Source organism: Pyrgilauda ruficollis, unplaced genomic scaffold, assembly GCF_017590135.1.
Source record: "Pyrgilauda ruficollis isolate IOZ18807 unplaced genomic scaffold, ASM1759013v1 scaffold10, whole genome shotgun sequence".
In the NCBI taxonomy this organism is placed as follows: Eukaryota; Metazoa; Chordata; class Aves; order Passeriformes; family Passeridae; genus Pyrgilauda; species Pyrgilauda ruficollis.
In genome coordinates, this window is record NW_024508101.1 from 16794622 (window position 1) to 16822596 (window position 27975).

The following is a 27975-nucleotide window of genomic DNA, read 5'->3' on the forward strand; positions in this document are numbered from 1 at the left end:
AACAATATCTTCCCAGCTGCCCACCCTCCTAGTGACTGTGGCAGCTGAGTAGAGCTGCCTGCCTGCCCTTCTTGTGATAAAAAGCATTCATAGGATATCATAAATGAAAACTTTAACAGTATAATTGTTAATACAGTTAGTCAAACACTTGATATTCTTCAGTTATACAAAATTATTACTCCGTTGGTAACAGAGAGTGCAGCTGAGTTTGGACCCTGCAGAGGTCTTTGACTCCGTATTACCCAATATTTCTAATTCAGCAATTAGGGCAGTGTAAAATCAATACATCCCCCATCAAATGGGAAATCCTGTCTTAATAAGGCATTCCAATTTAATTGTTAATAGACACTCCAGTGGAATTGGAAGGAATTATTTGGAACCGGTTAGCAGCCCAGTGCTGGTCAACTATCAGTGATAAAGCCTGGAAAAAACCAAAATAGGGCTAAGCTGCAGTTTGGGCTTTTGTAACAGGAAAAAAAAAAAGGATTCATAGATGGGTACAAATCATACAAATGTTGGATCATCCTTGCAGAAGATGCAGTGAGCGTGGGCCTGTGTTTGATTCCATATGACTATTCTCATGTTCTTTCCTGAGGCATCTCTCCTGGATTCAGTTACTGTATTTGACAGACCAGATGATTTCTTCTGGTCTTAAAATTTCACGGGTATGTTCAACTGGTGCAAGTGAGAGACAGCACAGCCTGTGTCACAGGGGGGTTGAGGCATCCTGGATAATTATAAAATAAATAAATGCAGTGTTGGTAGAAGTGCATGGAGTGAAACTGCTGCTGGGAATGGGACGGAGGTGGTGCCCGGCATTACTTAGCACTTGAAAAAGTGCAGGGAGCTGGGAGGCAGCTCGAGCCCAGTCTGGGAAAGCATCTCTGGAGCAGCACTGGCCTGCCAGACAGTGGGCATCCAACCACCCTCCTCTGTCTTGTGTGCCACCAATGAGGCTCAGCGCAAAATAACAGCACCTGGTGTATTGTTCCTCGTGGGCTTTTGCATTTCCAAGAGAGGCACACTGTTTTGGGTAGGAAATGTGAACTTGTCTGTATGTTATCTGACAGCTCCTTGATGGAGTCCGAATTCTTACTGGGTGGCAAGTATTTTTCATATCAAATGGGGAAAAAACCTTGAATTTTGAAATTTGCAGTGGAATAGAATCACAGAATGGTTTGGGATGTGAGGGAGCTTACAGACCACCTCATTCCACCCCCTGCCATGGGCAGGGACACCCTCCACTAGACCAGGTTGCTCCAAGCCTCAACCTGGCCTTGAACACTTTGAGGGATGGGGTAGCCACAGCTTCTCTGGGCAGAATAACCATTCTGCTGTTCCAAACAACAATTATTTGTTTGACCATATAATGCTATTTCAGAGTTGTTTAATACACCGTTAGGATAGGGTGTGTCTAATACATAAATGCTGAGGGTTTTATAGAAATACTAAATTTAAGGTGAGAAGGTACATCTGCTTTCTGACAGTACTTCTTCTGGTGTCTGGGGCTGAGCTCTGCAATCTCCACCAGCTACAGATGGTTTTATGTGTTTTATGAGGCAGTAGCTCTGCATCCCTCGACATCAGGAGTCAAACCCCAAATCTGAACTGAAGGGTGTCAGAACTAACAATGGAGGAGCAGCACATGCCAACAACATTCTTGGCAGGTGCTACTGTAGGGCCAGGAGCAATTTTCTCTTCAGTCTAGAACAGATCACTCCCTCCCTTAGTGCTTTGCTTTATTATTGTTGTGATTCTTTCTTCAGAAAAGTGGGTTTCAACCTGCAGCTGGAAAGTATTCCCAAAGTGCTATTTTACTATTTATTTTCATCCAACTTCCTATTACTGTGGCAACATGCACTTTGAATTTCATTAGTTTTATGCATTTAAGTTCCCTTTTTAAACCTTTATAAGGTCAGGTCCTGCTTGGGTAAATCAACAATGTATTAAATTTGAGGTTCTGAGTAATACTTTTCCTTAAACAGCTGTAGATCACAGGTAGTGAGGGCATTAGGGCTTCTGCTTTTTTGAGAAATATTTGTGGGCATTACTGATAAGCACATGGACCAAATTACTTGGTAATTAGATAAGTATCTTCCATCACAGATTCATTCTCGTGTGCTTGTGGTCCATCAGCAGCACATTACAGGGTGCCTGCCCTGAAACCGTATGGGAGGAGGGTGTGCAGGCTGTCATGCTGTGCACTGCAGCATGTGCAAAGCTCTTGCAGCTGGAGCTGCTCCAGAGCTCCTTGGGATGGCCAGGAGCATCCCTCAGCATTGTGGGGTGCTGAGCATCCCACACAGGCTATGGGACTGTGGGACTGCTGCTGAACCAGCAGTGGGTGCAATGCCAACCTCAGTGTTGCTCCTTGTAGGTAGCTCTGGTTTCACAGGGAGGTTTCACCACCCTGTCCTGGTGACCAGCTGGCTTTTTTTGCCCAGCCAAGACTCACATCACCCAGAAGAGGGTTACCTGGGGGCAGCCAGCCCACAAAATCCCTGTTGTCTGTGTTTGCCACTTCAGTGCTCATGACTAAAGGGGGGCCAGTGTGCTCTCTCTTGATTTCCCATTGCTGTGGCCCCTGGGAAACAAGCCCTTAGCTGCTTTCACCTGTGATTTGCATAGTTTTGCCTGACAGGTGAGGAAGTACAAGAAGTTCTCCTGCCTCCATTAGGCTTCTGGTTAAAGGCTTCCCCATTAGTCTTTAATAAACAGGCTCTTTGTAGGCTTCTGGTTTCACAGCCACTCATGAAGGTAGGCTGTGAGGAGCTGGTTTAGCGCGTGTTGGCCGCATCCCTGCAGAACGGGCCCTGCAGGCTGCAAAGCAGAGTCACAGCTGCCTCTCCCAGTGAGTTTGTGCTGAGAAGTGCTGGGAGCCCTGGCTGGCAGGAAGTTGAGCTTCTCAAACTTCTCACGCACGTTTTTATGTGCAACTTTCTGACTAAAGTTCAACTCAGAATACAGCGAATAATTCAATTGCATCTCTGCCGCTGGGTTATGTAAGAGAAAGCTGAAATCGCGCCTTGTTTCGTAAGGTAACGTATCCTTCTGCTGATCTGAGCAATTTCCCTGGTGTGCAGTGGGGTTTTGCTACGCCTTCTTGGCTGAGATGGGATTTTGAGGGGGAGAGGGTGCTGTTGCAATTTTCTACATTGACTGGCATACAAATGTTTGAAACCTGGGCTTATTATGTGTGTTTTGATGGTGTTTCAGCACGCTGAGGAGACCGGAGCAGCTGGACCAGGCCGCGGGCCAGCGGTCAGCATCACCCTCCCTGGCACAGACCGCAGCCAGCTCCCAGAGCCCCCGGGAGATGAGGGGCCGGGGCCAGCCGGGACCGGCGGCAGAGGGGCCGCGGAGGACGCTGCAGGTGGACGCCAGGAGCCAGGGCTCGGGGAGATCTCCCTCGGTGTCACCGGACCGGGGCAGCACCCCTACCTCTCCCTACTCCGTCCCGCAGATCGCCCCCCTCCCCAGCAGCACCCTCTGCCCCATCTGCAAGACGACAGAGCTCACCTCCTCCCCTGGCCAGCCTAACTTCAATGCCTGCACTCAGTGTCACAGCAAGGTCTGCAACCAGTGTGGCTTCAACCCCAACCCGCACCTCACCCAGGTAATGCCTCCTCTTCCTCATGCAGCCCTCCTGGCTGCTTTGGCTGGGTTCTTGCTTTCTCCAAGCACAGAAGTTGCACCTTTGCTTTTGACAGCTGCAAAGCATTGACCAGGAGCAAGGGTTCTGCTGGTAATAAAGGAATAATTGTGATAATATGAGCTTTGATGAGACGGGGGAGATAAATTACTTGAAGGGGATTGGTAGATGACCAGGGCTCAGCTCTGTTGAGACACCAGAACATTTAGCTGAATTCTCCATTCTCAGAACTGTCCCGGAGTCACAGGGCTCCGGGAGGGGAGCAGGGGGGCTGCACTCCACGCTGAGGTGTGGAGTGTCTCAGCCCTGACTCACAGCAGGTCCTGGTGGGCTCCCGGCAGCTCTCGCTGGGCGCAGGGAGGGAGGCGCCGGGAGTCGTGCACAACACGCGGCAGTGCTGGGGAGGAGCGCTCCGTGGGATGTGCGAAATGGATGCTCCGGGCTCTGCGGGCGGATCCGGCAGCGGTGCCGGAGGTGGGTGCTGGGGCTGGCTGAGGTGAGGGGCTCCCCGTGCCAATCTCTCAGGTCACAGATCTCCACACAGGGTGGGAAGTGATTGGATGGTTTTTTCAGCTCTTAAGAGCCAAACCACATAGGTTTCTGATCCTAAAACAGAAACTTAAAGCTGCACTTTGGAAAGCAACTGTGCCACTCCAGTGCTTGATAAGACAGGATTTAGGCACTGAAGCCCCTTGGATACTCAGGATTTACTGCCAGTAGCCATTTTGTGGTAAGCATGCAATGCTTGCTCCTGATGCTAGACACAGCAGTGTCTAAACATCATTGTTTGAGGAACTCCTGCCTTCCAGTCCTTTATCCTGATGGAAGAAATCATAGAGTTACGGAACGGTTTGGGTTGGAAAGGACCTTGAAGATCACCTAGTTCCAGCCTCCTCCCGTGAGCAGGGATACCTTCCACTAGACCAGGTTGCTCCAAGCTCCATCCAGCCTGGCATTGAACACTTCCAGGGATGTGGTATTCACAGCTTCCCTGGGCAACCTTTTCCAGTGCCTCACTACACTGATAGTAAAGAATTTTTTCCTTTTATCTAGTCTAAACATACTCTCTTTGAATTTGAACCCATACCCCCCCGTCCTGTCACTACACGCCCTTGTAAATAGTCTTGCCCCATGAACGAGATATCCCTGCTATAGTGATGAATCAGCTGGTTCCTGATACTACTTCACAGGTATTTAGCCCTGCAGAGGTCCAAATAAGGTCTCAGATCTAAAGAGCCCTGAGGTCGAAATTCAGGGTCCTGTAAAGAAGTGCCATGGCCCACTTTTCTGTTTCGTTTATAAGTTTCATTTTTAATTAGATTTGCCAAACATTAATTTGGTGTCCAAGCATTGCCTTGAAAGTTGTCCAGTTACTCTGAACAGTATCAGTTAACAAGGAAATAACAAAATAAAAATGCAACAGTTTCTCCGTTTCTAGTCTTGTCTCTTCTGCTTTGCCCCAAGAGCTTATCCACAGTGGGCTCTGCCCCGAGTCTCTCTTGCAGATACCAATGTTAAAATACGTCTGAGCACAGAGACTTTGCTTAGCAGCTCTAGGCCATTTTGCTCTTGGCATCTCTAGGTCTCTGTGCCCTCAGAAATGTGTTTGACTGCAGAGCATTTTTAAACATCAAATCAAAAAAAATGGACCTGAAATGGAAAAAGATGTTTTTTTTTTGTCTGTCCTGAGTTTAATATGCATTTCAGCAGCAAGCAACCTTATGACTTGTAAGTAGGTCGTTGTGGGAGCTGGGGGATGAAAACAGTTGTCCAAGAGAAGTGTTTGCAGCTCGTGTTGGCAGCCCGTGTGATGGGCTGGCTGGGGGAGCAGCAGTGGTTGCTGCCTTCTTGGAAGTGTGACTCATTTTCCTCAACATCATTCCTTGTGCTGCTATTCCAGAGTCACACAGAGAGATGCCTGAAGCATCCTGGTGCTGTTACTGGGGGTAGTGGAGGCAGCTGGAAGGGTACTCTCCACCTTGATGGCGGGAGCTGGGCTGGGAAGGATCTCTGGAGGTTACCTGTTCCAACCTCTGCTCAAAGCAGCAAGCAGGGAAGGGATCTCCAGGCTGTACCCCACCGGCTCCTGGAACCTTCCAAGGGGGGACATGCTGGGCCCAGCTGCTCCAATGCCTCCCTTCACAGAGAAAACATCCACACAGTCTGGTCCCTCCAACCCAGCAGGTGCTGCAGGGTGGCTGCACAGCACTGCTCACCAGGTGTTGTATTCTCTATTTGCATTTCCTTATGAATATACTTTCATGTGTACAGTCGATATTGCCACTTTGTGCTGCAGTAGATAGGAATTTGTGACTTCTTTCTGCTTTCAAGGCTCTGTAGCAGGGTTAAATAATCAAAAATACCACATTATCTAAGAAAATCAAACCAAAGAAAACCAAAATTGTGTTTTGCTTGGTACATCCTCTGCTGTGCAATGTGTGGAATTGCCAGAAACCACTGGCATGGTGAGGTGGGAGCCACAGGGCTGGTTTGGCATAATGATCTCTCAAACTGTTTTGAGAGCTGGGGTATAAATCTTGTATAAACACTTTGTTTTCATTAGTCTTTTACTTGTATATTTATCCATAGCATAAAATAGCTTTTTGTAATATATATTTAAAGAAAATAATAGACTTAGTGTGTGAGCTGCAGTCCATCAAGGCCTATCTTGCCACTTTCAACTCCAAGAACAGATTTTTCAGAGGAGGGTTGACTGCACCGCCTTCACTTTGTACTTTGGTAATACCTTCTCCTCAGAAGCACATAATTCCCTTTGAAATACTATTTTCTTTGGCTGTTATTTTATTCCTTTTTGTTTGGCTTGATGGTCATTTTATCTTAAAAGCAAGTCATGAATTTCTGTGCTGACGAAGCAATCAGCTTCTGTGGCATCTTGAGTTGATGGCTTGCTGAGAAAAACAAAATCTCTTTTTGGGTTTTTATTTCACTGTCTGTTTATTCCTTTGAGCATCAGTTCATTCTTGTTTCACAAGACTGGGCAAAGAGAAGTTCCTCTCTGCTGCTGGTGTCACTCATATTTTACATGTAGGTAATTATATTGTTCCCTCTGTTCATCCCATGCCCTGAAATAGCTGCTGTCATGGTTTTCAGTTTGGTCGTGTGCTGGCAGGCTGCTTTCCTTGTTCATTCACATATTCCTGAAGGTCAGTGCTCTTGCCATAGACAGTTATTTTAAGCAAGGAAAGGGAATTATCAAGCAGGGAGCAATGGTGGCACCGTTAAAGACAACAAGTTTTGAAATAACGTGCTAAAATCTAGAAGTTTATTTACAGTCCTGTGCAGGAAATAGGTTTTTGAATGGGGATGTGTTATTTTAAGTGCAACATTGCAGCTTTCACATTCTAGTATGATTTTTAATTTCTCATTAAAACTTTTTTTCTACTTTTCCTCTGTGTTGTCTCTGAGGGTGTTTTTGGACAGCTTGTTCTGCAGGACCACACCAGTGATGCTGTCATCTCCTCCAGGGGGAATAGCTCAGTTTCAAACCAGTACAATAGGTTTAGAAAATCCTCTTTTTATACATCTTTCACTTTGTTCTGCTGCTCCTGTGGCTTTCGCCTGACTGATCCAGCAGCATGTTCATCTGATTGGATTTGCTCTGTTTGGTATCATAAGGAGTAACCTGCAGGCATCCTTTCTGCTTCTCTGGGGTTTTGAAGTGCTGCTGCACATTGCTAATTTGATAAATTAATTTCTTCTTCAGTCTTCTCTTAAAATTTGTTGGGTTTCTTTTAATTTGTTTTCTCACGATCCTAAGCGCTAAACCAGAAACATGAGGAACTTGAGTTTGATTTTAATCAAGAGCAGCAGCACAGCATTAAAATGTGTACTTTAGTTAGAGCTGAAATGAAACTCAAAATGCCTGGCTGCCTGATAGGTCTGCTTGGAACCACTTGGGATTATAGGAAACCTTTCCTGTCTGCCTTACATTTCTATTGTGCCTTTTTCAATTTGAAGTAGTGTGTATTAGAGGCAGTTTCATAAATTTTCAGATGCACATCTCTGAGTAAAAGGAACATGTTTATACATGTGTGTTCTTTACAAAATTGCTTTATTTTTGAAAGCCTTGCTTTTGTCCCCGAGCTGTTTTTATTTTATTTGCTGTATTTGTGGCCTTATTTATGACTTATAATTGTTAAACTTCAGTTCTGCCCCATGTTTTTAGCTTCACTTAGGGAGATTGAAGAGGTTCTTTGTACTTTTTATGCTATGAATATAATGAATTATAAAATATTTAAAATATTTGAGAGCAAATCTGTTCCCTGCATGCTCTGTGCCATGTAAGCTCATCACAAATCTTTGATCATGGACCTTCAGCAAGCAAAACGTAAAAAGTCTCAAGGAGAATTAAAAACTTGCTGGTTGGTTTCCCAACAGTGGTCAGGGTTGTTTGACAGGAGAAGAAAATTCTCAGCACATCTTGAGTTGTGTGTAGCAAGAGGAGGTAGCCACAAAAATCATTTAAAGTTTTTAAGTAAATGTTTAAATTGTATTAGTGGAAAATAGACCATCAGTTGAGGAGATGAGACTGAAACAATGTGAGCATTGTGTATCCTGTCATAACCTCACAGCTGGTCGTTTTCTGCTCAGTAGTATAAGAAAATTTGAGTAAAGTGGAAAAAAGAAGTGGGGGGAAGCTGAGGGGTGACACCATGCAGAGCATCTCTGGTGGGAGGAATGGGGCTTGTTGGCACTGGAGGAATGTCTCTAGTCCAAAGCCTTTTCCAATCTGGCTGTACTGTCAAGAGTGGTGCCTGCCCACAGCATTGCCTCAGTCATTTAGCAAATGACTGAAGAAAACTCAAATACTGAAATTGTGAAGCTCTTCTTACACTGCTTTCAAAGGACCCCATTTCTCATTTGGTTCATTGTCCCAGTTTTACACATTGCACCATGTTGGTGTCCAATTTTCAGTAAAACCCAGCATATTTTTGAGTTAGGGGCCCAGTCTAACTTATTTACTCTGCAGGAAGCTTTGACTTGACTAGTGACCCCTGGTTCAGAAACCCTGCAAGGCAAGGGCTGTGTTTAGCATGCCAGGGGGGTTATTAGTTCTACATTAAACCAATGGCTGTTATTAATGGCAGTGAATCCTCATCTCTTCCTCTCATCTGTCTTCTCTCCTGCCTGTCATTCATTCAACATCCAAACATTCACAGGTCTCTGATGCTGTGCAAGTGTGGGTAGAATCCCTGCTGGCATCAGTGCTTTCACCCCGGGCTGAGCACTGAAGGACTGGATGAAAACAGGGATCTGCTTTCTGATAGATAATTAAACAGGAGTTTTGTTTCTCCCTGCCTTTTCAAGCAAGTTAAGTGTTCTTCACCTCTTTGGATCTTTATTGAGAAGCCATGGGCCCCTGCTGGCGTGGCATTTCCTAAATTTCTACATTTCCTCTGGGTGCATCAACTCCATGTTGGATGTAGCTCTTTGCAATGGGAGGGATGGCAGAGGATAAGCTGTGACAGTGATACTACATTTACACAACCTCTTCTCTAGCTGAACAAGGCAAAGCCAACAAGGTTTTCTCCTGCCCTTGGGACCTCAACAATGTTTGTTTTCCTGGCCATGAAGCACCTCCAGCCTCAGCCATTGGCACATGTGTGGTCCTGCATCTCCTGCATGTCCTGCACCTGTATTGTTGTCCTCATGGATAAACACAAGGCTCTGTTTAGAGGTTATAGTTCCCTCTCATTTTAAAGAATAGGTGTTGGGTCTGAAAAATAAATGTTTCTCTGGTCTGGCATCCCTTGGGGCATTTCACACTGGTGTCATGCTTGTGGTGTCTGTGGGTAGCTGGGGAGGTGGTGCTAGCTCTGTCAGCAGTTGTCCTTCCTTGTGTGCACCTTTCAGCAAGTTCAGAGGTATGTTTTTTCCTCCTGTGATCAGATCAAACCCCTGGACACCCTTGGGCTAGTAGTGTTTTTGTTCTGCTGTGGTGTTAGACAGCTTTTTGTGTGTGTATGTGGTAGGTTGTACCCTATTTTCAGCCAGACCCCTGTGTTGCTGAGTCAAGTTGCCCATTTTAGAATGATTTGTCTTTTGAGATCATCCTCCTTCACCATATAGCTGTAAAAATAAATCTGTCGTTGGCATTACGTTGCAGATCTGGGAGAAATTTTCCACTGGATCCTGCTGTGCGATAGGAGTAAGATGTGTATTTTATTTCAGTTTTTCCTTTGTTTTTAGCAGAGCTTCAGCCAGCAGTGACCTGCATGGACAGTGGGTGATGCTGTTTGCAGGAGCTGGGGCTTGGCATGCCTGCTACCTTCTCCTAAGGATACAGCAATTTGGGCTGCAGCTGCCTGGGCAGGGATGCTTGGCCTCATGTGCTGCCACAGGGCTGCTCCATCCCAGTGTCTGAGGTCAGCATCTGCCCCATGGGCAGGTGGGACCAGTGCTTTCTGCCCTACAGCTCTCCTCAAGAGAACCCTGTGAGCTGGGCACTAAAAATCTGCTCTTCGTGGCTGCACAGAATATTCTGTGGATTTTTTTATGGTGAGAAAATATTGATAGGACCATGGGATTTATCACCCTGAACTAACAGGTTGTATGTGTATGCATATTTGCCACGTTTTAGCCCTTCCTCACCGTTGCCCTTCACCTCTTAATCCCTTTATCCCTACACCAGGTGCTCCATCCTGTATCTGCAGCATTGCAGTGAAGGATGTGTCTCTTATCTCTTGGTGGACTTTAATTTTTTAATGGGGTGATTAACACTGAATGAAGCAACTCATATGGAGCTGGAGAGTACCACACTTGCTCTTGCTGAGCCTTTCTACATAGAAATGGCTTATTTGCCTTTTTGGCCCCTGCTGCAGCCCGAGCAGGAGCTTCTCCCAGCCATCCACAATGACGTGCGACTCATCTGTTTGACAGATCACAATTTAAGTTAGAGCCCGTGACAAGAAAAAGCTCATGAGTAATTCTGGCTGTTTCTCCCAATGAGCCGCCTTGTGCTGTGCTCTGCGTGGATGATTCAAATAATGCAAAATTCGCTGGCAGAAAATGTCAAAGAAGATCTCGGCTAAACGGCTGCTGGTGACTGAGGGGGCTGGTGTTGCTCAGGGTGGGTCCTCTGCGCTCGTTCGGCTGAGCCGCGGCCGTGGTGACATGTGGAATGTGCTTCCCGCAGGCTGGAGCGATGCTGCGGTGCAGAGGGGTAATTAAAACAGCTGCAAGTGAAGAGGAGGCCTCCCGAGGGACGGGAAGTGGCCTCCTTTCCGCTCGGCGTCTCCTGCCGCCCGCTGAGCGCCGAGCCCAGCGCGCCGCACGGGCTGAGCCGCCGCCGCCCCGCGCCCTCCTTCCCTCGCTACATTAAGTTACAACAAGCTGTTTGCTTGGATGAGACATGGTTTTCCGCTGGCTTTTATCTCCCAGATCACTTCATCATTAAAAAGAAAAGCCAGTTGAGGATCGGAAGCGGCTGTCAAGCTTTCCATAGTGGAGCAGGGTACCGAGTCAGCGGCTCCCTGTTTCTTTGAGAGCTTTGCTGCGGCGGCTGCTTGCTTTCCCTCCCTCCCCCTGAACATCCCCGGGCAGAGGGATAAGATCCCGTACAGCCCGTGGTGGTGGATGGGGATATTTCGCTCACACGGGTGCTGCTCCAGGTTTTCCTACCGGTCGAGTGTGTGAAATCGCTCAGTGTTTGTGTCCCTCAGCTCGCACTTGGTGCCCACGCCGCAGCCCCGAGCGCAGGAGCTGCGCAGGGCTGCAGAGCCTCGCCTGTGCGCTCTGGTTTGTGATGTGTGTTTGCTGCCGGAACGCTGCGCTGCCTCGGGGAGCGCTTAGGAGGAAACTTCAAGAGCTTTCAGTGCTTTGATGGGGATTGAGTTAATCCCAGCTGAATTCATTCCTATTTACGGTCTTTCTACAAGCTGCAGAGAGCAGGGTGGTTGTAATGGAGGGTGTCAGACACTTTAGCACCCACTCTGCACCCACCCTTACAGCGCTGTCCCAGGGGCTGCATCTTTGGTGCAGCAAGGGGAGCCCAGTGGGACAACCCCAGCACAGGAGGAGATGTTGTGACATGGCTCTTCCCACCTTGAATGACAGTGACATACAAGGTCTGTCTGGTCCTTAAAGACAGAGGTGGTGGCATCTTGTCAGTGTCTCTTGTAACCTGAATTTAGCTGATCACCAGTGCTATTTTTAGAGCTGTATGGGCTCCCAGCACAATGAACCACTTTGCTTCTTCCTGACCCTGTCTCTTGGCCATGGTCACATTTAGATGCTAAAAAGGGATTTACATAGTGTGTGGACTGAAAAGCCTCAGAGATTTCTGAAAGCAGTCCTGTGTATGCAGTGAGGTTCTTGTGAAACAGCAGTTCATGCCTGCAGAGGTATTTCTCACCATCTTAATTCAAGCCTTGCTCCCAGACCTCACCCTCCTGCCATACCCAGCTTTTTTTGGAGACATGATATGTAGCTGTGCTCCTGGACAGCCCAGATCTGAGGGGTATGGTGCTGATGGATTATGAAAACTGACTATTTAAACTCTGATTTAAATGGTGTTTTATCTCAGCTACAAACCTTTTGATCAAGGACAGCCAAAGGGGGGATATTTCCATTCTGGAGTCAGTTTATGTTGTAAATAGACTGTGCCGGTGGCATGGCTTTCTGCTTTGAGTAAATCAAAGCCAAATTGTTAGAATGGCTCTGGAAATCCAGGGAGCAAAATGTGATCTTAATGGAATGGGAGTAGACTATGCAGCAGGCTAGTGAGATTAAAGGTTTGTCAGAAGGAGTTAAGGCATGTATGTAATGCAGCACTACACCAGCTATAAGTTGTTTTTGAAGACTGAACAACAAGTGTGTCCCTCCCCTTCCTCTCTTGCTCCCTGCCCTGCCCACTTTGATGCCCATCTCCTGTATCTTAATCGAGCCCAGCTTCTTGTGCAGCAGCATTGCAAAAAACCTTCAGGGTGAGAAGTTTTTGCATTGACTTTTTGTTCCCTCCCCAGCTCCTTTGCCACCCCCTTGCTGTGTCCAAGCTGAGGGGGCAGACTGGCCAGACCCTCAAGTTGGAGACCTCCATGGAAGAAGGAGACCTGAGCGGCGGGCAGGAGAGATGTGCCCACCAGTCTTATAGAGAGGAAGTTCTGGTGCCCTCCTGCCTCCAGCAGCCCTCTCCCCTTTCCGATGAGCACAACACAGTATTCCCATTAGACGGAAGCAGAAGCACAAACACTCGGGCTCATCTGTTCAGCAAAGCCTAGATTATTCTGAATCATCCAGCGTCCTTATCAGAGCGCTCCAGCCGGCGCTTGCATCAGTCACAGCGCGGGCTGCCGGAGTCAGAGGCAGTGCTCTGCCCGTTTTAATTGCCACAAGCCAGCAGCTATTTGAAGCCCTGTCCCCAAAGAGCAAACGAGCTTGTCACTGCTTGTAGCTCAGCTTTGCAGGAATCGCAGGATCAGCAAGCGTTCCCCATTAAAAACCTGCTAAGGACACAAACGTGTAGGGCTGTTGGTGTAGTGCAGCAACCAGCTGGGTGGGATGGAGTGGGGCACTGCTGGGCTTGGACCTAGGAGTGGGAGCTCCCCTTGGGATTTTAGTTCTGGAGTTTTTTTCCCCTCTCACTGCAGAATACCCTAGAAGCTGTAAAGGGCATGTCCCTGTGACTCCTTGAGTGGGAGATTCCTCCAAAAACAGCTTTATCATAGCTCTGAACTGCTTACTGGTTCTGTTCAGACCTTCCTGTTCTCTCAGGCATACCATGTTGCCCTTCCTCCCCACAAGACATCCCATGCCTGTCCTGATCTCCTGGAAGGCACTGCTTGCTGCCCTTTCCCCCTGAGAACCTCTGTTCTCAGTATGATGCCCACTGGATAAAATACCAGGTCTAGTGGAGAGGTTTGGCTAAAAACTAGTGGTCTGTGTTAAAATTACCCTGGGGACCTGGGAAAGAGTTGAATTACCTGTATTTCTGGATTCCTCTGAAATAAGGAGCATACTTATTGTAGGAGAGGCCTGTCCTTGGGTTCACCTGCCTCTGTTTTGCCTACATACTCTATGTACTGCAAAACCTTTCGAGCTTTGACAAAAGCAAGTACTCTCAGTATTTGATGGAGCACAGTATGTTAGTGCAAGACCAACAGTTCTGGGATCCATCCCAAAAGGTGAAGCCCAGTTAAAGTGAGCCCTTGTACCCCATGCATGGTGCTGTCATCTTCTCCTCAGCAACCTGCTCAAGGAACCTTTGGCAGATTGGAACATGAATCCTGATTTTTCTTGGAGTACCAAATCAGTATAGAGATGCTGGGCCAGGCCAGCTAATGCCCTTAAATTTATTTTTACACACTCTAGCTTATGTTGTGACCTGCCATATTAATTTTCCAGCTGATATGATTGTGTCTTTCAAATTGGAGAGTGCTTTGAGAACTCTCCCCAAACAGGCATGCTGCTGCTGCCATCTGTCTTTAAGCTGCTTCTGGGATCCCACTACTTGCTCTCAGCAGACAACTGTTGCTGCTTTATTGAATTAGGGAGAAAAAAAATCCAATGACTTCTGAAATATAACTAATTCCAGGTGCTAAATCTCTTTTGGAACCAGGGGGAGATGTTGGAATAATAACACTTTATGCAGACCCTGGGTGTAAAGTTTTTGCAGTTCTGCCCAAAAAAAGCGTCATGCTCTGATGGTTTTGAATGACATGTCATTTGGAGAGCTCTGAAGAGCTCCACTGCTCTGAGGGATCTCCAACTAAGAGCCAAAATATGGCACCCAACCGAGAGCTAAAATTGGGCAATGTCACTCTTACAGTAAAAACTGAAAGCTTCAGTGCCCTTCCTAATGATTTTGGCCAGCTCAAGCTCTTGCCCCAAGTCACCCTTCTTCTCCATCCAGTGCCTTCCAGCTGCAGGCACTTGTCCAGTGCCATCCACCCTGCATCCTACTGGGAAGCAAATACCTTGGCATGGCAAGACCCTCGCCCTGTGGGAGCAGGTCACTGTGCACCCAAGAGCAGCATCCCCATGGGCCGCGTGCTGTGCCGCATCCCAACGCCTGCTGCACCCCGTGCTTCGGACCTGCTCCTCCTTTCCCTTCTCTGCAGCGTGCCAGGAGCCAGCCCACGCCAACAGACAAGGCTGTGGGCAGATAAAAGCTTATGGGAAGGTGGTGTTTATTTGGATATCAAATGTTTTTCCCTCCTGGTGCGTGGATCCTGCTGCTTCCCCCTTGCTGGCCAATCCATGCCTTCTCTGCCTGGTTTGAGGCAGTTTGGGGCTGATTGCTTGCAGTCAGCGTGGCTCCCACTGTTCAGATGGATATTTTGATGCACGATACTTAAAAATCAGAGGCAAGATCTCTCCAGCTGAATGCCTGAAAGTGGGGGGAGCTCTGGTCACTGTTGCTATCTCACCTGCAAAAAATGAGCCCTGTAGGTCATCAAGTCAGTCCCGTGACTGGTGATTACACACGAGTGAACAAGTTTTAGTGGTTCTCTTCAGAAGGTGTTTTTGATTGACATTTGAGCAAATCAAAGCAGGGTGAAATCAGCTTGAACTGTGCAGTTTGCTCCTCTGTAGTTTTCTTGCTGTCTGGATGGACGTGGAGCACTGCAGCTGGCTCTGTCTATGTGCTGCTTGTTGGAGATCTTTCAAAGGAAAGCTAAGAAGCCCTAGAAGAGCATTTGCTTCTGCAGTATTTTTGGTGTTTTACCTGAGTGATTTCTACTGTAATGCTTTTCTCTTTTGTAGCAGTTTCCAGTCTTGCAGTTGAGGACTTGACCCTTTCTTTGAGCTGAACTAAACTGGCTTTTGTTGTAAGCTTGCCCAGAGTTTTCAGTTGTGCTGAGGTGTCCTAAGCAGGTTACTCTATGGTAATCCTGTGGGCTCCCATTCAGGAAGGCTGCAGAAAGCTCCAGAATGGAGTCACTTCAAATTTTGGCTTGGGTTGTGACAGAAAAGACAATCTTTCAAGTATCAGGATTCTTTTTCATTAATAGCTTATTCACCTTTCTGGTGTATTGGTTTAGATCTCCATGGCAATGATGACTTCAGCTCAGCAAGCAAAATATCATAGACTAGAATCCAGAATGGTTTGGGTTGGAAGGGACCCTAAAACTCATCTCATTCCAGTTGTGGGCAGGGATGCCTTCAACTAAACCAAATAATTCCAAGCTCCATCCAGCCTGGCTTTGAACATGTCCAGGGATGGGAAGTTCACATCTCATCACACCCCGGTCATCCTGTTTCAGTGCCTCAGCACCCTCACAGTAATTAATTTCTTCCCAATATCCTCTCTATTCCTGCCCTCTTGTCGTGTGAAGCTGTTCCCTGTTTTTCTGTCACTCTATGTCCTTTAATAGGTCCCTCTCTAGCTCTCTTGTAGCCTCTTCAGGTACTAGAAGGGGCTCTAAGGGCTCCTTAGAGTCGTCTCTTTCTAGGCTGAACAACTCCAACTCTCATCAAATCATGATTTGAATGACCAATTTTAATCTTGCTTTGCAACTAGCTTTGATATTTTTTTGATGACAGGGTGATTGCTCTTGTAGACTGGCTGTCAGTGAAGTAGCCCCTTCTTCAAGGCTAAATAATAGCTATAAAAACCCAATTAAAAGTGATGTGGATTTACGGGTATCTGTGCAAACTAATTGTTTGCAGATTCTTGTGTAAATTTTATTTAGTAGATGATGACTTACGTCATTATGCCAGGTGTATTTGGATGTCCAGGTATATTAGAACTGGGATAGGAGTTCCAACACAAAAAACCTATTCTAATTTATTTAAAATAGGTCGCTGGTGACTGGACAAGCTATTTCTGGGAAGGGGTGCCCAGGCTGGAGGAAATCTTCCCAGTGCCTCTCCTCTGCTTCTCAGAGAGTCACAAAGAGGCTCAAGGTTTGTGGTAGTGCCCCGAGCCCCGTGGGAAAGCCCCTTGCCTTTGTTTGGGGTCACTGGAGCCAGGAGCTGGTGCCTGCCCCTCTGCCTGCTTCATTTCCCCTCTGCCCTGGGAAGGGAGTTGCCTGGGATGGCTTTGTCACGGGTTTAGGATTAGCCCTCCTCCTGGACTCCTTCCAGGTTGCCTTCTGAGGTCTCTCCTATCCAAGCATGGTAAGTTCTGGCTGGATGGGACCTTTCCTCCCCCTGGCAGTGCTCCTTCCCTTAGCTCTTCCCCGGCACCCTGAGTGTTGTCCCTTGTGGCAGGCCCTGTGAGCCTCCATCCTCCAGCACTGCATCCTCACTGCAGCTCTTCAGCTCATCACCACCATCTGATGCAATTCCTGGGAAAACCAGTACAACCCAGGAGGGGCTGCATGGGACACCCAGCCACGTCCAGAGCATGAACAGGAGGGGAGTGTGTGCTGTGCCTGTCTCCTCCAAGGTGCACACCCACACTTTGTGCCTACTTTATTTGTCAATAATTGCATCCTCTCAGCATCACAGTAACCCAGATGAAGATCTGGGCTGTCCAAAGGAAGATCAAACCTGCCCTGGGCAGCCTATTGCTCCTTTGACCAGCGTTTAGTACCCAGAAGGGTGTCTTGGGATTATGGCATCTGCTTGCATTTCTTTTGCTGCAGCCATAGATTTGTCTTTCACAGATTGTGTGGCTAGCTGGATTATAAATTATTCATGACAGGCAACTTATCGTGTTTATCTGGAATAATTGAGCAATTAAGTCTGTTTAGGTATGTAAAAAGATTGTGCAGTGGCTTGTCTATCTTCAGGCCCTAAATTCTGCAAGAGCATTTGTTACATATTTAATCCAGAATAACAACAACAAGAAAAAAAGAAAGGCAGAAGATACACTCTGCTTTGATGCACTGATCCACTATGATGTGTTCATTCACACAAGTTTTTCATTCCAGTGTCTTCATTCGTGAATACACAGTAGCCCAGGATAAATTGGACTTAACTTGGCTCCTTCAGTCTGGAAAAAGTGTGAGGCCATAACATCAGGTCTGCAACACTGTCTCTGAAAACACTTTGGGCTGCTTATGCCAGGACCAGAATTGTTTTTAGTGTTTAAAACCTTCCATCCTAGACACGTGGGTCAGAGGATGGTGCTCCTCTCTGCCCTCATCACTGCTGTGCTATACTCAGATGTTGATGCTGCCAAGGTAGTTCAAAGTTTGGGGGTGAAAGGACCTTTATATATTCAAGAGTGTTTAGTTTAGTCCCTGAGCTACAGCCATTATCTCCCATTGCTGTACTTGTCCAGGAGCGTTCCCAAAGGAGCTGGAAGCTCATGAGCAAGGCTACAACAGGGACCACTCAGAGCTGAATAAATGTGAGCCATGCAGTAAATGGATGATTTTATTCTGTGTTACTAATAGGAAACTGGGCTGCTTTCAAATTGATCTGTTACAAGTCTATTTACTGGGAGCAGCCTGTGCTCTTTATAGCATTATAGCTGTGAATTGCATCGCTGCTGCACATGACACCCCGAGGAGCTCCGTGGCCTCATGTATTCCTCTTCTTTGGGCAGGAGGTACCAGGGAATGGAAAGTTTTGAGCTCCTCTGCTCCCTCCCAGGCTGCTATTTTAGTTCTGCAGGAGACAATGAGTGAGCAGGACCGGAGGCTCCTGTTACTCAGGACGTCCGTCCTTCGGCTGGCGGCAGGGCACGGGAGCAGCAGCAGAAAAAGGCAAAGCAAGCCATTAGGCTTTCCTTGGCCGAGAGGGCTCCCGTGGAAGTCCCGCATTAGGGAGCGAGAGGGCCCCGGGGCTGCACTTAGAGCTCGGGAGGTTAAAGCCCGGGGTGAGCTCTGCCGTGCTCCCTGCCCCGGCCCGGGGAACAGCATCCTCCCAGCACGTACAGACGTCCAAATCTTCCATGCACTCCTGCGGACGAGGAACAAAGGCTGTCTAAACAGGAGCTAGTGAGGCAGCAAATCGCACAAGAAACCTTCCCTAATGAACTGGAAGGACTTGTCCCTTTGCCTCGGGCGGCGGCACTGCCGGTTTGCTTAGCTAGGCAGCGCCTTGTTAGGCGGGGGACCCGCGCTCCGGGGGGAGCAGAGGAGCAGCGCTGGGTCTGGTGCTGGAAAGGTTTCCTCTGCCCATCTGCTCCTCTCTGCCAGCAAGGGCAAGCACTGAAGGAGGGGATGCTCTCACTTCCCGAGGAGCTAGCCATGGGGGATGCTGCCGGGAAGCACCGTCCTGCCTATGACGGCGGATCGAGGTTAGTTGCAAAGCTGTTGGGCGTGCAGTTATTTCCTTTGATCGTGTCCGCTTCATCCCTGTGTCCGTGGCTGTGTGGTGCAGGGAAAGATGGACCGAGCAGCGAGGTGCAGGTGCTGGAGGTCGTCTTTGAAACTGCAGAGCCTCGTGGGGGTCAGTGCCTCCTGAAGCCCTTTGGAGAGAGGAGATGTGCTCAAGTAGCCTTGGGTTGGTTCAGGGAGTGCTAACCAGAGAAAGGAAACTGTTTGAGAAGTGACTCATAGGATGAAATGGCACTGTCTTATTTCGCAGCTCAGTTCTCTGGACAAACGCAGTTTCCCATCTGTTATTTGCAGAGAAGGAGATGAGTTTGGGGGTTGGTTCCTCTCACTCGCCAGCAAGCGAGCAAGTTGATTATTTTCTGGCAAGCATTAGCAGGATGATTACTGACGGCTCCGGTGGCTTCCCCTTCTGGGCAGGAGTGCCAAGGACTAGATTTTATTTATATTGAGATGTTTGAAGATAAAGATGAGCATAAGGTGGCCTTTTTGACAAATGACTCGGTGCCTCTGACCAATTCACCTGTCAATTAAGTGCTGAAACACTCCTAATTGCACATTTTCTCTGGAGCCCTGGATTCTCCTCAAACTGTGCTTTAGATTTGGACCAGGAAGCCTCAGCCCACGCTGCCTGCATGTTTGCATCCGCCTCCTCTCCACCTGGATGCAGGCGTGAATTCTGGTGATGTCTTGACATGCAGCCTGGCCCCGGGCACACAGCAGCTCCTGCACCCTGGGCTGCTCATGCTCCTCCCAAGGCCTCCTGGTGTTATCCGTGCCCCTCAGCTCGGACTCTGGCTGATACCCCACATCACAGCCTCCACGGGATGCTTTGCAGGCTCCTCTTTGCATTTGCATGTAGGATGTGCACTGATCCAAACGACCAGGGCTGCTTTTCCTGCCCTCCACACATGAGCTCCATGGCAAACTGTCCCTGTGCTGCTGTAGGAGAACTCAGCAACAGTCTCATGAAATGGTTTGGCTTGGAAGGGACCTTCAAGATACCTTGCTCCAACACCCTGCCATGGGCAGGGACACTTTCCATGAGATAAGATTGCTCAGGGCCCCATCCAACCTTTGCCTCAAGCACTTCCAGAGAGAATTTAGTTTTGCTATAAAACAAACCTAAAACTTCAGAAAAAGGTATATATTTTTCGTGCACTCCATCAGCCAGTCTGGGATGGTGTAAGAAACCTGATCCACAGGGTACCTTCAGTTTTTTCCATGCATCAGCAGCTCCTCCAGGATTTGCTGAGCTTTCCCTGGTCTCCTGCAACCATTCCCACCTCCTGCCTTCCCAGCAGTATCCCAGCTCCCCACAACGTGCTGTTCCCTCTGTTCTCTAGCCAAGGGCTGCCTTCTAGCACTGCCTCTTCCCTTGGATCAGGATATTGTTTAATTGCAGAGTGTGTATGTGGCTTTGGCAGAGCTCAGTGTGACAAGTAAAACACGAGACATGCCCCCCAGAGAGCTCCTCAGGAGTGGACCCGGGAGGCATGGATGGAAGGGACGTTTTGCTGACTGGCTGATTTTGTGAGACAACAGTTCTTCATGTGCAGGCAGAGCTGCCGAGCTGAAGACACTTAAGGACACTCTCAGGCAGGGCACTGGCAGTTCTGGAGAGGCCAGGCTGTTGCAGTGTTCCTCCAGGATAAGGCAGTAGCAGCCATGAATGAAACCTGTGTCCATCCAGTCAGTGATCCTGCTGTTGAGCCTCTCTATTAGTCTGATTAGCACAGTACCTTCATTACCCAGTTCCAGCTGGGGTTATTTTTATACTCATACTGGTGCCTGCAAAAGGCAGAGGGAGCTGTGACCTTGGGGTGCATCTGCGGGAGGGTGGCTTCATCTGGGAAGGGACCCACTCGAGGCTCTTGGATTTGAAGAGATGCTGCCAGAGGTGCCCTGTCACACTCTTCCCAAACACAGTTGGGGTTTTTTTTCAGGATTTTAGTTTTGTAGAATTATTAAATACACATGTTTTCGGCAACTCACAGAAAACCCACATTCTTTTTCTGTTCTGAATTCCCATGAATTGGTTTCTGTTTTTTCAGCTCGTTGTGCATCTCATCTCATCTCATGCCAAAGGATGAGTATTGATTGTATCTTCTGCTGAACAAAGCTCCTTTTCTCTGTCCTGTCCAAAATGGTCACCCTTGGGTGGGATTGGTCATGCTGGACTCAAGATGACTTGGGATCTGTCCTTCCCAGTCTAAAATAATTGTTTAAAGCAGGTCAGATGGCCTGAGCCCAGTGGCCTCCTCTGACACGAGGGTGTGTAGCCAGCAAGGTCGATGGCTTTGGCTGCAGTGAGGTCTAGATGGGTAGAGCTGGTGAGGAACCATTCCATCTCAAATCTCCAAAGTCATAAATATGGTAATCTAAATATGGTCTCTCCTTTTTGGTTTTATTATTCTTCTGTAGTAGGATAACATCCTGGGTGACCTCCAAATGGTCCAAAATAACCAACCCTCAGCAAAGACAGAATTACTCTTAATTATAATCCTAAATTTTGGCGTGAAAATATCTTGGATGTTCAACTACAATGCTTTTCTGCTTACAGTGCTCATTTTAAAGCTTCTGCCCACTGCAAAGGCTGAACTCTATACTTGAGATACTTTTAGAGCTGTATTGTCTTACCACAGGGGAACAAAACAACCTGCACATAACCAGCACTCCCTCACATCTCCTGGTAACAAATACTGGGGATGGGCTATTTTCACACAGTCTCCTGAAATAGGTGGTGTTAGAATAACTGCAGAAGCCTTACAGACTCAAGCTGTGTCTGTATCATTTCAGATCCTTTTTAAATGTGTGCTTTTCTTGATGTTTTTCTAGATGATTTAGAAAGCACAGTGCACAGGGATGGATCTTTCTCCCCCTTATTATGTACCTGCTCTGCAGAGGGTCACAATCTAGCCCACCATGCCTGTAATTTTATATGTCTGTGTGTATATGTGTATTCAATTTATAATTCTTATCAATGTTTAAATCTGCACTGGCAGAGACAGCACGTGCTGTGGATATTCCTGCTGCAATTTTTTTAAAGAAAACAACTGATTGGAAAGTTTTCATTCCTAACAGGATTTGCAAATGGTCGGTGCTCACAGGACAGCATTGAGGGGGGAGGCACATCTGGCAGCTGTGACCCAGCAAGCACTGCCACTTGCTGACCTACTCATGCATTGGGGAATAATAAGATTTGGAAGGGGGTTTTGAGGAATATTCTGGGCTGTTGGAGGGCTCTGTGGTGGGAAAGGTAAGGCTGGTGGTCATAGGTGTGTTGGGAACTGCATGCAGGCTGGGGCAGGTTAGGTATCAGATACAAACATTCCCAATGTCCGTACAGATGGGGTGGTTCAAGCTGTCAAAGCTTGTGAGACCAGAACAGGCATAAAATACGCTATAGATGAAAGGCCTGCAAGCTTTACCTCCCTGAGTCTTCTGCTGAGCCCAACAGCATGTGTATAATTTGCTTTAATGGTTAGAAACATCTGCTGTTAAAAGTGATGCTTAATATATTTGGCTTCCACTTCCAGTCATTAGTTCTTTTTATGCCTTTTTGTGCCTAATTAACAACCTTTTAGTACCTGATATTGTTTCCACTGAATGTGCTGCTATATCGTAATCAAGTCACTTCTTAATCTTCTCTTTGATAAACTAAAAAGATCAACCTCTTCAATTCTCTCATTTCAGACATTTTCTGCATCCCTAGAATCACTCTTACAGATCCGGCCTGTGTTTTACTAATCTCCTTAAAATGTCGGTGTGGAACCATGGAGGGCTCTGGAAGGAGTCCCTTGGTGCTGGAAGAGGAGGCTGAGCCACCTCCTCACTCCTGCTTCCAGCTCCAGGCTTCCTGCATGGATTAAGCACAGGTTTGCTAGGCAGTAGAGACTCATCTTCATCGATAGTTAAGATATGAGTGGCTGGAACAAGATGATCTTTAAAGTTCCTTCCAACCAAAACCATTCTGATTCTGTGGTTTTACCAAAACCCACTGTGTGTGAGTGGTGCTGCCCGTAGTGAGATGATGATACCTTGGCAGTGGTAAATTCTTGTTGCCCCCAGCTCAGCCAGGTAACCAGTCTGCTTTTTATTTTTGTCAGCATGTCACACAATACTAGGTCAAAACACCTTTTGGACATCAAGGATATTGCTTCTGTGCATTACTAATATCAGATGTGCAGAGAATAAAATCAGGTTTGCTTTGCTGTGACCTATTTTTCCTAAACCCATGTTGATGGATGTATTTGCGTGTCCTTCAGTTCTCTGCACTGTTTTTCTGCCTTGGACAGATGTCTGTCTGCCTGTCCCCTGCAGACCATACCTTTGCCTTCTTCAAGCAGAAGACTCTTCCAGCCTCCTAAAATTTCCTCTTAAAAATGAACATCAGCACGCAGCAGTTTTCTTAGTTCTCTTAGAGCTCTTGGATGCAAAATTATTCAGTTCTGCCAAATTTAAATATCTTCTGGTGCTGGTAGATGTTGTTGAATGTTCTTCTCAATTGCTAATAGGATGGAAACGCTTCATCCTCATAACGAGTGTAATCCTTCTTGTTCCCAAATGTTCCAGGACAGTGATTACAGCCTGTCCATCATATCTGTCTCATTAGCATCACTTCCATCTCCACCCAGTGATGGACCCCCATCCTTTCTAGGAAGAGTCTGGGTGTAAATCTTTACTAATCCAACCCCTGAAACTTCTGATTTGGTGAAGAACTGGGCAAACAGGACACAGAAATAGATGGAATGGGATTATATCATTATTTGCATCACCATCCTCTAAATGCTTCTCTTCTAGTTTGCAGATTCATCATGCAGGGGGAAGATGCCCAGAAAACAGCAGAGAGAAATAGGGGAAAAGAATATGAAAATAATGATTTTTTTCTACTATTTCTTTATCACCCAGGCTTTTCCCTTCTCCTTTCTCCTCCTTGGGGGAAGGATCTTTGGCAAGACAACTCAGCCCTTCCTCTTTGCTATCTTCCCTGCAGCATCCTTTAAGTTGTCTTTGATCTGTGTAACCCACAGGGTGTGTCATCAGTTGCATCAGTGGAGGCCGGCCAGGCAATTTGTGATAATCCCAACTCAATTTACATTTCAAATGCTTGCTCTGGGAGCTCATGCCCCACTGTATTTCCTGCAGCTTTCTCCTGCTCCCCAGGACAGATGTTCCTCAGCAGTTCCTCACCAAGTCACCAAGGGCAATTGGATGCTCCTATCCCATCTAAAACACCCTCTGGCTTTTTCCTATCTGTGTGGTAGGTTCATTGTGAAAAGTGAGAAAGTTACAATGATCCCATTGTTCTTCAGCCCTGAGCTGAGGGAGGTCCTGGTGGGCTTGTCCATGAGCCATACACAGCTCCTGTGGCCCCAGGCACAGTGCCTCCCACTGCCCTGGTTTTCCTGGAGAAACTTTGGCCAAGGGCAGAGTGGGGGACTCTGTGTGGCACAGGGAGGGAGTGGATCTCCTCTTCCCCCACTTTCCACCTCACTAAGGGTCTTAAAGTGCGGGTAAGGAGATTATGTGGAGAGGGAAGATTTGAATTTCTTGCATCCTGGGAACAAGAACCTGAATAGAAAGGATTGGCTCTCCCTTAATTTGAGCTGATGGGGATGGTGGGCAAAGCTGATGGGATTTTGGTAGACACTCTCTTGAAATAGAACTGTGGGAAAAAATTCCAGGGGGTGTGAAAGCAAAAATAACGCAAGAAATTCTGGATGTCAGAAGAGAGACAGCAAGACCCTAAGAAATTATAAAAACTAAAGTACTATTTTCAGGAACTAAATATAATGTGGCTCCTTTGGAACAGCTTGGAGAAACGACAATGTAGCACAAAATTGCTGGGGAAAATTGAGGCTGTTTTCCCTCGGCTCCAAGTGAAGGACTCGAGCGGAGGCTGGTGTAGAGAGTGGCGTGGGAGCTCAGCAAGTACAGGGAAGTCTGGGAAAAGCACAGAGCTGATGTGCAGCCAGGCTTGTAAGGTGATGGGGAGAGTTTTGCTGGAGGCAGTGCCAAGCCTTGGCACCTGGCGTGTGCTGGGCGGAGAGGGGAAGGGCTGCGGTGGGCAGGTGGAGCTTGCATCCACCCCCCATGAATTTGAACCATCTTTCCTAGCTGATCTGAATTTCCTCTGTTTTTAAAACTTCATTATTTGAAGGCTGGCCTTTATGAGAACCCCTCTGGGGAGGGGACTTGTCAGGAGGAGTTTAGGGCTTATCTGCCTCACCTCTCGAGGACTTGTCATCATATCCCATCATGAGACCTACAGTGACACCCTACATCTCCGCAGGCAGCTCCTGCGAGCATAAAAAGGTTGAAATGTGCCTGTTTGTGTCGTTGGAGTGTAGGGGGAAAAGTCCTGGGGCCAGGTTATGAATCACCCATGCCTCCAACTGCAGGACCAAAAGGCCAAGCAGACCTGGAGCTGCGGGACTGGGCAAGGTGATTAATGTCTCTGCAGCAGGGATTAAGCTGAGCCTTAGAGGTGATCCGTAACACTGGAATGAAGAGATGGCTTCCAAAATGAAAGACAGGAAAATCCACACCTCGTGCAGTGGGTGCAGGCCTGTGGGATGTGCAGTCCCCAGATAGCACAAGGGCCAGGTTGGGTGCTGCTCCTGCCGAGCTCTGCATCTGCTTGTCCTGGGTGCTGCTCTGGTTTTTGGGAATGTTGTGGACCTTTTTACCACCTTAGTTAATTGTCTTGGAGAAGTCTTTTGGAAGCAGACCTGGCTGTCCTGCTGACTGTGCTGTATATTAATACTTGTGTAGCTGCTGAGCATCCTGGTGATTCCTCATACGGAAAGGCTCTACAACCTCTTTAATTAACTTAATTTAGACATTAGTGTGTCACAGGGAACATCTCTCATGGGGAAAGTCTTTCGTTTATCACCACTTAGCCAGGGAACTGTTCTATTTTTCATTTGCATGCAAAAGTTCATCATGGTGAGAGGGAAAATTAACCCTTTGCTCTCCAGGGAAAATTAACCCTTTGCTCTCCAGGCTGCACTTCCCTTCCTGGAAGTGCAGATGCATTGTGCAAGGAGCAGCACTCTTTGCACTCCCCTATAGCATTCCAGAGCCAAATTTTGAGAGGGAGTATCACAACCACTGCACTGATTCCAGAAAATCCATCTCTGCTAGCCCCAGGGAAGCGCTGAGCATGGCACAGTGGTGTTTCCTCATTTGGCCTTGGCTATTCTCTTTGGTATCTCTGGTCACCAAGCAGGAGGGAGAAAATGGGCTTTGGGGAGTTGGTGGAGCTATGAGCCCTCGGAAAGGCCCCTCTTCCCCCAGGAGAGGCAGAGCCTCATGGCAAGCAGTCAGTTCGCAGCAGAAGCCTTGGAAGCAGACCAAGGCTAATTAAAGCTGGCGTTCACGCCGGCATGCTGTGCCGTGGGTACCTGTGACAGATGGGGGCTGCTTGCCCTGACTGCAAGGTACTGCCAGTGAAGAACATGGTACAAAATGTTTTTCAGGGGCTGATGACTGGTTTCTGTGGCTATGTGGGGTCTGTTTGGGGAGAGGTAAGGGTGTGCTGGGGCTACCTGCAGGCAACTGTACCTACCCATCACTCACTGCCCATGTCCTCTCCTTGTCTCCCAGGTGAAGGAATGGCTGTGCTTGAACTGCCAGATGCAGCGGGCGCTGGGGATGGACATGACCACCGCTCCTCGCTCCAAGAGCCAGCAGCAGCTGCACTCCCCTTCGCCGTCCCCCTCCCAGTCCCCAGCCAAGCACCCGCAACCCCCAGCTGCAGATAAGACCCCGCCAGCCCCCCGCCCCCAGCCACAAGAGCAACCCAAACCTCAGCCCACAACGCCACAGAGGGAACCGCACGGCCAAGGACAGCCAAAACCTCAGGAGGCGGCCAGGTCCTCCCCGCAGCATCAGGCCAGGTCCTCCCCGCAGCATCAGCAAGCCAAGCCTTCCCCCTCTGAGCAGAGAAAGACGCCAGGAGATGCAGGGGCAAAGCCTGCTGCCCCGGCCGCCGGGGCTGGAGCAGCAGAGCAGCCCCAGGAGGGGCTCACAGGGAAGCTCTTCGGCTTCGGGGCATCCCTCCTGACCCAGGCCAGCACGCTCATGTCTGTCCAGCCAGAGGCCCCTGCTCCGAGCCAGCCGTCTCCTGGCAAAGTGCCTCCAAAAATTGTCTTCAGCGACGCCAGCAAAGAGGCTGGGCCCAAAGCCCCAGGGGCACAGGGCCGGGCTGGTGCCGCAGCGGCGGCGAAGCCGGGCAAGCCGGAGCAGGGTGTCAAGCCAAAGGAAGTGCCGAAAGCAAGGGTCTCGTGCCCCCTCTGCAAGGCAGAGATCAACGTGGGCTCCAGTGAGCCCCCCAACTACAACACCTGCACTACCTGCCGGCAGCAGGTCTGCAACATGTGCGGCTTCAACCCCACGCCTCACCTCGTGGAGGTAAGGGGGCTGGCGGGGCGGGTGTCTTCTGATCCAAGGGTGTGTGCTCTCTCCTTGCTTAAAATGGAGAAAAGATGGGGTGCTTGCTTTCAAAAGTCTATAAAAAAGCCTTTAAGAAGCTGCTGAAGCCAGTTTCCTCCTGGGGCAAGCTGCAGGGCTGGAGTTTATGGTCCTTCACCTCTTGGCAAAGACATGGATTTCATGTGTGTACACTGATTTCATGCAAGGAACAGAACAAGGCATGGCTGTTGTTAAGGGCACCCCCAGCAGTGCCCACTGCTCCCCAAAGGTGTCCAAGGGTGAGGTCATGCAAGTACCAGTCACCAACTAGCGTCCTCCTCCTTTTGGAGGCTGTGGATGGAGGCCTTGGCCAGACTGGAGATGAGGCTAATGAGGGATGTTCTGCAGCTCCTGCATTCTCATATGGTGAGGCTGCAAGGAAGATGATACAGGGGAAGAAGGTGTCAGGGACTCAGCAAGAGGAGCCTGGGTGCAGGACAGTGGAATGGGCTGTGCATAGGGTGGATGTGGGCATGCCCAGTGTTGTATGATGTGAATTGGATGGTGAATTCTGCAGCTTGCTGAGATGGAGTGCAAGGAGAGGAGAACGGAGGCTGAGATGGTCTGAAATCCACCCAATCTTACCTGTTATAGTTGAGAATGTCTCTGAATTGTTATGTCCACATAGATCATCTTCCCAAGCACCAAAGAATT

The 27975-nt window shown here is 48.2% G+C and overlaps 1 protein-coding gene across 1 annotated transcript; it reads left to right on the top strand.

Moving 5' to 3' along the window:
• Window positions 1–667: 667 nt before the first annotated feature.
• Window positions 668–27592, top strand: LOC121350951 (protein bassoon-like). Its single transcript, XM_041462756.1, has 4 exons — window positions 668–684; window positions 3217–3616; window positions 26455–27261; window positions 27551–27592. The coding sequence occupies exons 1-4, from the start codon at window positions 668–670 to the stop codon at window positions 27590–27592; spliced, it is 1266 nt and encodes a 421-aa protein (XP_041318690.1).
• The last annotated feature ends 383 nt before the right edge of the window (window positions 27593–27975 follow it).

Coding starts and splice junctions, on each gene's coding strand:
- LOC121350951 (XM_041462756.1), top strand. Junction 3,617..26,454: donor CCAACCCGCACCTCACCCAG/GTAATGCCTCCT, acceptor CTTGTCTCCCAG/GTGAAGGAATGGCTGTGCTT. Junction 27,262..27,550: donor CCACGCCTCACCTCGTGGAG/GTAAGGGGGCTG, acceptor TGCTCCCCAAAG/GTGTCCAAGGGTGAGGTCAT.